This window comes from Octopus bimaculoides, chromosome 7 (genome assembly GCF_001194135.2).
Source record: "Octopus bimaculoides isolate UCB-OBI-ISO-001 chromosome 7, ASM119413v2, whole genome shotgun sequence".
Classification (NCBI taxonomy): Eukaryota; Metazoa; Mollusca; class Cephalopoda; order Octopoda; family Octopodidae; genus Octopus; species Octopus bimaculoides.
The window spans coordinates 75,148,773-75,161,600 of NC_068987.1; the positions used below are offsets into that span (position 1 = coordinate 75,148,773).

Consider the following 12,828-nt stretch of genomic DNA (forward strand, 5'->3'; position numbering starts at 1 on the left):
CTATAGAAAACAAATAGTTGGTAATCTTTGATATTAAAAAGGAAAAAACAAAGAGGGGGAGGAGAGAATTTTCTGATGCCACAAAGTTTATGTTGTAGTAGTGATTAAAAACAAAATCAAAAGAAAACAAAAAATAGTAACAAATTTCCAATGTACACCCACTCACAAACATCTATATAGATATACACACATGCATCCATCGACATGGTTGTGTAAGCATATATGTATACACACACACACTATATATATATATATATATATACACACACACACACACACACACACATACATAAACATACAATTATACATACATACACACATATACTGACACACACACACAGACATTCAGATAAAATACATGAGTGTGTGTGTATATATGTAGGTATATATGTATATAATTTGAAAAAACTGAAATGTTTGAGAAGTAAATAGAAATATTTTGACTGAGGTATACCAGATCAGCCAAAAACAAAGAGGGTGGGGGAGAGAGAGTGAAGGGAGAAGAGTAGGAGCAGGGAGAGGAGGAGGGACAGAAGTTTCAGTTTCAGAATTGGCTGCTCCAGGAATCCTCTTCTGGTTCACTCAGTGATTAGATCCTGTCACTCTTGATGTTCACCGGAAGAGGGGCAGCAACTACTATGTCTTGGGGAAGGCATTTCTTCATCTTCTTCTGTTCAAAATCCACCAGGTAGTCCAGGTCACCATAAATACTGAGTTTCTAGAAGGAGGAAAACAAAGAGAGAACAGAAAGGACAATGAGTTAATTACATAGATATAACGTCTCTTTCATTGAACACTAAACTCGGCTTGTGAAGACCTGCTGGAGCAAGCGAAAGTGAAAATCATGATGGCACCTGTATCAGTGGAGCACTAAGAGCACCGTCTGAGTGTGATCGTTGCCAGAGCAGCTGTCTGGCTTCCGTGCTGGTGGCACGTAAATAGCACCATTTGAGCATGATTGTTACCAACGTCGCCTTCCTGGCACTTGTGCCAGTGGCAAGTGAAAAGACATTCGAGCGAGATCGTTGCCAGTGCTGCTGGACTGGCTCCTGTGCAGGTGGCACGTAAAATACACCATTTTGAGCGTGGCCGTTGCTAGTACCGCCTGACTGGCCTTTGTGCGGGTGACACGTAAAAGCACCCACTACACTCTCGGAGTGGTTGGCGTTAGGAAGGGCATCCAACTGTAGAAACACTGCCAAATTAGATTGGAGCCTGCTGTAGCCACCTGGTTCACCAGTCCTCAGTCAAATCGTCCAACCCATGCTAGCATGGAAAGCGGACGTTAAACAATGATGATCATGATGATAACATATCTGTGGTGCAACAGTATTTAGGTTTGTGATTTAAGTGCATGGATTAAATGGATAAGATACTAGACAACCAGCCAAAGGTTACTGGTTTGTACCTAGACAACTAGCACTGCATTACATAATTGACCAAGACACTGAACTTTCAAATGGCTTTGTTCATCTAGCTGGTTGTCATTCTACATAAGTAGGATCACTGTAAACACTGACATATGGTTTGTAGTCTTGCAGTGCAGGATTCAATTCTTCCTGTGGGTGTGTAGAGAAGACACCAGTAATCAGATTTTTTTAAATCAAAAGTTTAGCAGCCACCATAGCCATTGGGGGACTTATGAGCCTATTAACAAATGGGGAAGCCTTGCAAGGTATTACTGATGGGTCCAGGCTCCTATCACAGATAGTGGACAGCCTTTGTGAAAAGAAACTTCACTTGAGATTCCAAAGTTTCACCCCATAGCACAACATCCTCTCGAAGGCTGACCCAAGTTTGTGAAGCTGCACTGGGTAGGCAGGAACAGGAAACCATTGGGTGCACTACTCTGGGGGTCCAAACTTGCCACATTTGAACTTGAGTGAGTTTTATGCTAAGAGCACAAATTTAAGTGGAATACATCAATACTTAAACCATAACGCAATGAATAGATAGTTCCATTGGTTTCATAGAATTAATCATTAAAACCGACGAGAGACCCATTCTTTACAATAGGTTTCTTTTTTTGCTAGTTAACAACCGAGATAATAAAATTACAGTTCATAAGCAGTAGTCAAGGGAGGCAACTACGAAGAGAAATAACTATAAAACTGAACTATAGTTTACATGAGAGCATCTATACAATCAGTCATCTGCTAGAAACCGTAGCCTAATTCCTTTCAAGTCACACCCCACTGTCTAATGCATAGCTTTCCAAAGTGGGCGATATCGCCCACTGGTTGGCGATGGGCGAATTTCTGGCAAATGGAGGGTGATTTGATGGGTGACAATGAATGTTTAGAAATTTAGTCTGCATTTACTGGTATCAAGACATGCCTAGAATAAGGATGCACTTTTATGGATTTGACTACTCGCATGAGAGTTGTATTAAAAACGTGGACTTGTTTATCGATCAAATGTTTTTGTCGCAGTCATTGAGATGGTTGTTATGCATGCTAAAAATAGCAGCCAAATAGGCCTAGGCCTTAAATCACACTCCACTGCAATTTTTTTTTTGGCATAATTGTATGAATTGTATAGAATTCAAATTCGCAAAAATTTCCTGAGAACTCTGCGAAGAAAAGGGTATAAGGGGTTATATGTCATGCATAATTCTGTGGTTTCATATCAAAACACAAGTGCTATTTTCAGGATGTTGACAAAATGTGCAGTCACACACAAAATGACAGCTTTGAAATCATATTTCTTGACTGGGTGAAAATGATCGAACTTCAAACCTCTATAACTTTTTAAAAACATTTTTCTGAAAAAAGCTGAATAACTCCAGCAATTTAGCTTGGAAAGGCACATTAATGTGCCAAATTAAAAAATTTTTGAAATGCTGGTAGACAAACGAACTAGATCCATATTTACTCTAACAAAGACGTGTCATTTGACTCTGCTCTATTGACTTCTCTTTGTGAATATCATACTGCCTTTCTGACACCATCTGTTTAATACTGATGCCACCAGTCAAGAAAATGTCGACAGTACAGTAGTGATTGTTTATCATTTGGATTTATTCCCTCTCCTCAGAACTGTAAGTTACCAATGTGCCTGCTTTGCATCAAACATTGACCAACGAAGTAATGAAACTTTCACGCTTGAAGTATCTGTAACCCCAGATAGAACGTCTTTCACCATGTCTACTTATTGTTTGAATCTGCCAGAATGTATTAAGAAAGACTATGTAGGTTGTCATTTTGATTTTCGCTGTTTTCCATGCATGTGACAATTTTTTTATTGGTTTGGTAGACATCAATATGCATCAGCAAATAATTTGTTTGCTGATTTCTATAAACAAGAACCAAAATTTTTGCTTAGATTCATTGGTTTCAAGGTACTTTGGTTGAAGAGGTACAACCAGGTCGAAACACTAAGGTATCTCAACGTCCCCTTACTTCAATGAATTGAGTGCGTTGGGAATACACATTGTCTGAAAGAAGTTATTTATTCTTCATAGACAAGATACAACAGTGATTAGCACACCCATATTTGAATCTGCTGGAATTTATTAAGAATTTGTATGAACGTTATTCTTTTGATTTTCAGTTTTGTTATTTGCTTAATTATCATACTGAATTGACAAACTTTCCCAAATAACCCTACTTACAATCATCCTAAAGTTCAAAAAACAGAAAAACTTACTGGAGGTGATGCAGGAATGCGATGTTCTGGAGCAGTCACAGCTGCAGTCAGACACAACCAAATCATTACAACTGCACAGAATAAGACCAAAGCAGTCAACAATATTCGAGGTAGCCCAAATTTTAGAGAAAGGCAGGCCAACCAATCTGCATTCTGTCCATTGACATCATGCAGAGAAATGTTCAATTCTTCATCGTCATCACCATTCTGACTGTTAACAGCATGCAGCTGTGAGTTCTTCAATTGTGGTGTGGCCACATTGTTGCCAGATTCAATGTTTGTCTCCAAATAGTTTGAAGTACGGTATTCTGAAATATAAAGAAAAAAAAGTAGCTAGTAAAATAAACAAAAGGAAACCTTTTGCTAAGTAGAGTACATCCAAGATTATAGCATTCAATTTGTCCTTTGTTATTTGAAAAATTTGGCAGCTACTTTTAACAGGCTGAACAACCACGCACAGCAAACAAATCTTGACATGTTACTCACTGAGCAAACAAAAAAGCTAGAGACTTAAATGATGGCAACACAGGGCAAACTGTGTGCATCTTTAGATGTGACAATAACCAAGGAAAAAACTATTTTAGTAGGAGAATAGTTTAATTATTGTTTAGGCCATAATAACAACAAATATTTACTCTTTTACTTGTTTCAGTCATTTGACTCCAGCCATGCTGGAGCACCACCCTTAGTTGAGCAAATCGACCTCAGGACTTATTCTTTGGAAACCTAATACTTATTCTATCGGTCTCTTTTGCCGAACCGCTAAGTTACGGGGACGTAAACACACCAGCATCGATTGTCAACCGATGTTGGGGGGACAAACACAGACATACAAACATATACACACACACATACATACATACATACATATATATATATATATATATATATATACGACGGGCTTCTTTCAGTTTCCGTCTGCCAAATCCACTTACAAGGCTTTGGTCAGCCTGAGGCTATAGTAGAAGACACTTGCCCAAGGTGCAATGCAGTGGGACTGAACCCAGAACCATGTAGTTGGTAAGCAAGCTACTTACCACACAGCCACTCCTGCACCTATTTATATTGGCCAAACCATTAGAACATGCCTTGCAGTATTTCTTCTAGTATTTTGAGTTCAAATCCTATCGATGGTTACAGTACCATTAATCCTTCCAGAGTTGATAAAATAACTGTATGCCTGAACAAACGGCATAATGGCCACAGCTGGAACATTTTCGATTATGGGTTAGATAAATCAGGTATGGGATTAAACAACGATGAAGTCAAAGACTGTACAGACTTACCATCACCATCACTGTCAAAGCCACGGTACTCCACATAAACCTTAGGTTTTGATCGCATCACAATAAGATTACCATTATCTCCTTGCATATAGAAAGACCAACTGATGCTCATCTGTCTGTAAACCCTGTGTATCATGTTGCTGTACAGTCCATGTACATACATCAGTGGGTAGAGAAGATGAATGCGAGGTTCAGATTCCTCATCCTTCTAAAATTACATAAAATGATTGAACATATTATAACATTGATATAACTATAGAGCTTTTATACACACACACACACACATATATATATATAGGTTAAAGTAAAAAGGAGAGGCAAACAAATTGGTAAGACTTGACAAGGATATTTATTTTAATTTAGTTATATAATGAAAAGTAGAAATAGTCTCTGATGGCTATTTCTGGGATATCCCAACTATTGGGACATCATGCAGAGCAAAGACTCCATAAGCTGAGTGTCCTGTCATCAGAGAGAGAAAAAATATATGTAATAGTGGAATAAAAGTTCATCATCAATGGTAGTTGTGGTTCTTCAAGCCCAGAGAGGGAGGAGATATCCAAACAAGCCCAATTAGAACCAATGAGACTGGGTACTCGTCAGGTAAATCCATGGTCAGAGAGAATGGTTAGATAGTAATCCATTGTGAAGGGGGAAAAAATGGATGTTAGCAGTTCCAACTGATTCAAAGGGGGGAAACACTTCTAGTCAGTTTGGATAAGGTAATCACAAGACCACAACTTCAACTGCTGTTCACACTAGAATTTTAGTGGCATACCTATTGGGTTGAGTCACCCTGACAAAAACTCCTTGTATCTTTTTATATATTTATATATATAAATAAATATATATATAGTTCCATTTCTGAGGTTGTTAATAAAAGCCGAGGAAAGTGCTGATGAAATATATACTAGTTATGAACTAGGGGTGTTAAAATATATAGTGGTTATACATTGTGGAAATTGATGGAATATGTATTAGTTTATGAGGTATATTCGATTGAAAGAAATTTAACAGTATTTCAACTCAATCTTTAAAATTCATTATCTATCAATTCAAATGCAACAATTAGTTTTAAGATCTGAACTTTTAACCTTTTACATCAGCAATCTATTTGCCTTGTCTTAGTTCAACTTATGAATGTAAGAACATTAAGAAAAACTTGACAGCCTCAATTCAAAATGCAACTCATTCCTGAATGTACAACAGTTGTGGTAATGATTACATCATAACTGCCTTAGAGGAAAGATAAAGTGGGTTCAATCAGTGCAGAAATATTGGCTCACAGTGATTTACTGATTCCATGTGTGTGTGTCAGTACCGCCTGACTGGCTCCCGTAGGATTTTCGAGTGAGATCGTTGCCAGTGCCCCTGGACTGGCTTGTGCGGGTGGCACATAAAAGACACCATTTCGAGCGTGGCCGTTTTCGTGCGGGTGACACGTAAAAGCACCCACTACACTCTCTGAGTGGTTGGCGTTAGGAAGGGCATCCAGCTGTAGAAACTCTGCCAAATTAGATTGGAGCCTGGTGTTGCCATCCGGTTTCACCAGTCCTCAGTCAAATCGTCCAACCCATGCTAGCATGGAAAGCGGACGTTAAACAACGATGATGATGATGATGATATATAAGATGAAGGCTCCATATTTTACATAGAAAGTGAAGAATGATTTTATAGATGAACAATCACTATGGAGCTGAAATGGGTTGCAGAGTTACTTCACTGATAAAGATGTTTCTTAATCAGAGCAAGGTATGGACCAAAACACACAACTTTTTCGTTTAGTCTGATGTTCTACTGATGATCATTATCAACTCATTCAGGACTGACCCAAATGAATTAAATAAGAAAAGGTGTTCTAACCACGACTATATTACTTTTTGTATATTGAAGAGTTTTGGTTGCTATTTTTAACAAACTGAATAACCATGCACAGACACTTTGATGGTGACTGTTAAACAAATTCTGACTGGTTTCTGAGCAAACAAAAAAGCTCGAGATTTAAATGATGGCAGCACAGGAAGTATGTCAATCCTTCCACAAAAAGGCTCCTTCGTTAGCTACAAGTGTAGTGTGTGTGTATTCTGTAATCATTTGAATATCTAAAGGACAAAGATAACAGCCTTTGAAAATCAGTTGGGTCCAGAGGTATTTTGGGTGTGAAACAACTGTCATCAGCAAATATTGAGTGCACTTAGATACACAGGGTTCATATTCTTGATGGTGAGTCTTGCATCACTGCAAAGTTTTAGAAGGTTTAGGTCACTAAGTAGCATAATAGATGATCCAGGTTACAGCATCAGTTTATGTGGAGGGGTTGCTGCGGACATGTATGTTACAACGGCACCCACTACAACTCCATTAGGAATTAAGGCCTCGCTCCCCACTACCACTGTATGAAGTATACATTGTTTTGTGTAGTTCTAACACACGGCTAATAACAGATATCTGTTTATGACAAATGGTTATCTCAGTGTTCAAAGAGTGACAGCATATCTTCATTTACCTCTTTCTCTCGTTGTTCTGCCACAGGAAGTGCACTGCTGCAACCATGTCGGCATGCAAATTTTTCAGCTGTTGTGTTGGCATATGCTTCATGGCATACTAGAATAGAATGAGAAGAAAAACAAACAAAACAAACCATCATTATCTTTGCAACTCGTTCTGTATGTTAAAAGAATTCAGTCACATAATATGTTGAAGTTTAGCATTTACAGATAGAAGACAAAATGTTTATTACTACATTTACATACTGGCAGAGGTACCCATCAGTGCCCAGATATTGTATCAAAGTAATACTGTACAGTGATGATTTCTGCCTAGATAAATTGCTTCATAGCATTACTGCATGGACTGAACAGGAGGGACATTTGTAATCCTGGAGTTCTGAGTTAAGTTCTAATCTAAAAGCTAACTGGACTTTTTTACCTTATATTTTCGCCTATTACATACACATTACAACAGTTATATCATTCCTGGCTTCTGTTGCTAGATATTATGTATATACACACTTTTTTAGGTTACAGCTTTATTGCATACAGCAGGTAATAGAAGATTTATTTATAAAAAAAAAAAAAACCCACTCAATATTGCAAATATGATAACACCAGAATATGGCTGAGTAATACACCAACTAAAAAACATCAAAATTAATATAAATAGTAACATTAATGAACCTAATTGAAAATAATTAATCTTAATCTCATCTCCGAATGAAGAACAAAGTGAGTAAATATGATGTGGGAGAAAATGAGTTGTGCAATCGTGTTAAAAGGTACAAAAGAGTGATTGACAGTGACTGGAACAAAAAGTCAAGGAAGAAGTGGGAGAGTAATACAATGAAGTATTTCCCAGCCTACAAGTTGACATTTTCAGACCAAAATTCACAGCCAAAACAGGTAGGTTGATTTATATGACAAAACAAATTCAGAGAAGCAAAAACTTCCTTGTGAAATGCAGCAGGATGTGGAAAGATAGTGATTGTGTTTCAGTGTTTATATTATATTTCTACACTATATACTACATTGACTTGTATGCTAGAAAACATGGTAGTGAACTATGAATCAAATGACCATCAATGATAGCAGAGGTAGTTGAAATAAGAATAGAGGATAAGGAAGTGATTTGTCATTATCTAAGAGAGATAGGGTTGGTGATGGTAGCTGAGATAAAAGTAGATGATAAAGTTGATGTTGTTTAGCCCCAGGTCATCCAGAATAGACCAGCTCTAGAAAAAAACAATTTCAAACACTGATCAACTTTATCGACATAATATATCCAAGATCATTTTCCTAGAGACATGTTTCCTCTTTTTAAGACAGTAGGTTGTGATTTGAAGGAGACATAGCTACTTTTAGTACATTGACTGATCACATACAGGTTCCCTTGCAGCTCAAAGATGGAAGTAGTTAGAAATGGTCTGATAAACTAGGGTTCATGGTAGCTGGAAGAGAAATAAATGATGAAGTGTCTGGACATGGTCTAATGGAACTAAAGTTGACAGCTGTTGGATTAAGTGTAGATAATGGGATGATCATAGATGGACATAGTCTTACTGAGCTTGATGATAGCAAAGAAGGACAGATGATCAAGTGCTTGGATAGAGAGTTCGGCAATGTACAAAGACAGGCTTCAGCTACATGAAAAACATGTCCAGTTGGGTGCTATGGATTCAGAGTAACATCAATTTTCTATCAGTGAGTGTGACCTGCTAGAAGTGGCAACCATATCATCCTCCAATCACATCCTGCCATCGTAAAAAGGAGAGACACATTGGATAATGTAGTTCCGTATCTAGAAATGAAAGAAATATTTTTACATAGTTAATATAAGCTAATACAATAAGATTATTTAAGATTATCTCACCATTAAAGCATTCCAAGTTTGTGTCATTAAGTCTCTGGAAACTATGACTCAACTTGCAAACATAAAACAAACGACATCCTCTCCGGCAAGCATTGAGGTTCTGTAAAACATCAAAACAAAACAGTTACAAAAATTGAGCAAAGTGGACATCAACCAATTCTTGAGCCAACAAAGGAGTCTTTATGGAGATTATGTAACTTGGATGCTATATCTTAAATTAAACTCTAGATAATCTAGTCCTAGATACAGCCAGAAGAAAAAAAACAAAAACAAGATGGTCACAACACAACTCCATATACTATTCATTTGTGAAAATCTAATTGAATTCCAATTAATTCTGATATATTCTCTGTGTATTTTAACTTCATTTCTTCTTTTCCTCCATTTGTTTGGTTCAATTTCGTTATATATATAATTTTTATTAATCCAAATTCGATGACTGGCACCCGTGCCAGTGGAGCGCTAACAGCACCATCTGAGCGTGATCATTGCCAGAGCAGCTGTCTGTCTTCCGTGCCGGTGGCACGTAAAAAGCACCATTTGAGTGTGATCGTTACCAGCGTCGCCTTACTGACACTTGTGCCAGTGGTACATGAAAAAACATTTGAGCGAGGTCATTGCCAGTGCTGCTGGACTGGCTCCTGTGCAGGTGGCACGTAAAAAACACCATCTGAGCATGGCCACTGCCAGTACTGCCTGACTGGCCCTCGTACCAGTGGCACGTAAAAGAACCCACTAAACTCTCGGAGTGGTTGGCGTTAGGAAGGGCATCCAGCTGTAGAAACTCTGCCAGATCAGATTGGAGCCTGGTGCAGCCATCTGGTTTGCCAGCCCTAAGTCAAATCATCCAACCCATGCTAGCATGGAAAGCGGACGTTAAACGATGATGATGATGATGATGATGATGATGACATACATACACACACACACACACAATGGGCTTCTTTCAGCCAAGCGAATCCACCCACAAGGTTTTGGTTAGCCAAGGCCATACCAGTAGACACTTGCCCAAGGAACACACCATGTAGTTGGAAAGTAAATTTCTTACCACACAGCCATGTTTATAAATATAAACTTTTGTCCACTGATAAACAAACCATACCTAGAGTGAATAATCCTATATCAGTTTCAATGACAAGCCTTCAAATGTTTGATCACTTGAAAGCCTGACTCCTTGAATTAACATTTGCACATGGTTGTGTATTCAAAAAGTGCTTTTTACATGCTACTTAAGTGACACCAGCATTGGCCACATTGCCTCCATGAGGCCCAACACTCAATAGGTGGTTCTCACATGCCACCAGCATGGGTGCCAGTTACACAATACTGGCATCAGCCATGACTACAATTTCACTTGGCAGAATTACAACTACAATCCATTTGACAGGCTTCTGCACAGTTTTCTTTCAACAAATTTTATTCACTGTCTGGATCGGCCCAAGGCTTTGGTAGAAAGACACTTGCCTAAAATACACCACAGCAGGATAGAACCTGAAAAATGAACTTTTTAACCATCTGGACAGGTTTCATTCATTATATGCAAATATTGACCAAAATATTACGACAAACACAGTTCATACATGAGGAGCTTACTTTCAAATCCAGTGTAAGTGCATCTTTGGTCGATTTCATGATAGCCATTAAAACAAAATCTACAAACTGCTGGCTTCACGCACATGAAATTTTTTTTCGGTCAAACTAGGATGGATGCCATATAGAAAAAAAGGCGAATTTTAGTCTTCCAATCAAAATCAGATATACTCAAGTAGTTGTTTTAAACAATTACTCAGAAGTCATTCCGAATACATATATCTGGTTTTGAAAGTAAGCTCTTTCACAAATGCACATGTATGTATACACTGGTACACAACTTCACACATTAAATGTACACTCTCACACACATAAAATATATGTACACAGATACTCTGTGTGCGTGTGTATATATATATATATACATACATACATACACACACACACTCACACAAATGGTATTGGTATGAGGAAAATGGTTGAATTAAATTTATTTCAAATGACAAAGTTGAGAATCAGAAGAGAAATTGTTTAAACAAAATATCGATCAAGTGAAATACATCTTACAATCTTATATTGCATCATATCGCAGCTGTCATTTATAGAAGTGGTACAAAGCAACCAGGTCAGATAAACAGAAATTCAAAGACATGCATGCTGTGGTCCACACACACACACACACACATTAGAACATTAAGATATATCAGCCAGTATACTTCCTCCTTGTCTCTGTAACACAATTATAATAAGGCTTCATGGATTCACCTGGAGTTCATTTCTACTGTCACAACATGAAAACTAACAAAGCAAGCTCTTTCACAAATACACTGGTATATATACACTGGTACACAACTTCATACATTAAATGTACACTCTCACACACATAAGACATGTATACAAATACACACAAAATGTATGTACACAGACACTGTATGTGTGTGTGTATACATACATATTCATACACACATGTACACACACACACACTCACACAAATGGTCACTCAAAAGATCACTCAACTGGCTTGAAATAGCAGTTAAATGTCCTCAAATCACACAGAGTTGTCTTTAAAAAAGGAGGACTACACTGGATAACATAATTTTAGATACACTGTGCTTGAATAATGACAGATGGCCTTGGATAGAACATCCCACTCCTATTTGGCCGATAGAAAGTGTGTGTGTGTGTGTGTGTGTGTGTGTTAGTGTGTATTTAAATAAGAGGAAAATGTACTGAATACATGTAATGGAGTTTATTAAATTATTTGTCTAAAACTGAAGCTTCACTGAGTTGCTAGCTGGAGTTTGTCCAAGGACATAAAAGAAAAAGTGAAACAGAGTAGTAACAGAATGAAGCCCCCCAGCTTTGGAAAATTGAAAATATACATGTCACCAATATTGTCATTGTCATATCAGCTTTTTCCATGCTAGTATATATTAATATAGCTATATGTGAGATCAACAGCTGGGTGCTTTACTTCAATCACTGCAACATTTAATACCTAGTGTCAACCAACACATGAAACTATTGAAAAATCAAACCATGCAACAGCTTCACAGTTAATATTTTACTTATTGATTTGCAGTTAAATATATTTAATAACTAGCAGAAATACCCGGCTTTGCCCGGGTTAAAGAGAATAATGAAATCTAAAAACGCCGTCTAGACTACGCAACCCTCAACTGTTAGTAGCTACGATACCATATTTCTACATTATTAACTCTCCAATCCATGCCAGCATGGAACATAGACATTAAGTGGAATGCCAGTCTCTCATCTAGGAGGGCCTTGAAATCAATGTTACCAACTGGGGACTATGTGTGTTGCAGTGATAATAAAAAGACCCAAAGGAGGTCTGCAACGAAATAATTTTACTCAACACTTTGCAAGTGAATCAGTAGAGGCAAAGATGCGTCTCATTTACTTGACAATTTATGCACCACATTGCAGAAATCACAATGTAAGTATATCTGAAAGGGTAGTCTTACACCGTTGTACCGTT

The 12,828-nt window shown here is 37.7% G+C and overlaps 1 protein-coding gene across 1 annotated transcript in view; it reads right to left on the bottom strand.

Moving 5' to 3' along the window:
- Positions 1–408: 408 nt before the first annotated feature.
- Positions 409–12,828, bottom strand: part of LOC106878153 (transmembrane protein 59) — a 42,472-nt gene continuing 30,052 nt past the window's right edge. The window contains exons 2-6 of the mRNA XM_014927289.2: positions 9,300–9,399; positions 7,441–7,538; positions 4,935–5,142; positions 3,649–3,956; positions 409–718 (exon numbers count right to left, since the gene is read on the bottom strand). Of these exons, the coding sequence (XP_014782775.1) occupies positions 590–718; positions 3,649–3,956; positions 4,935–5,142; positions 7,441–7,538; positions 9,300–9,399 (843 nt within the window). The 3' untranslated portion in view covers positions 409–589. The remainder of the gene's footprint in view (positions 719–3,648; positions 3,957–4,934; positions 5,143–7,440; positions 7,539–9,299; positions 9,400–12,828) is intronic.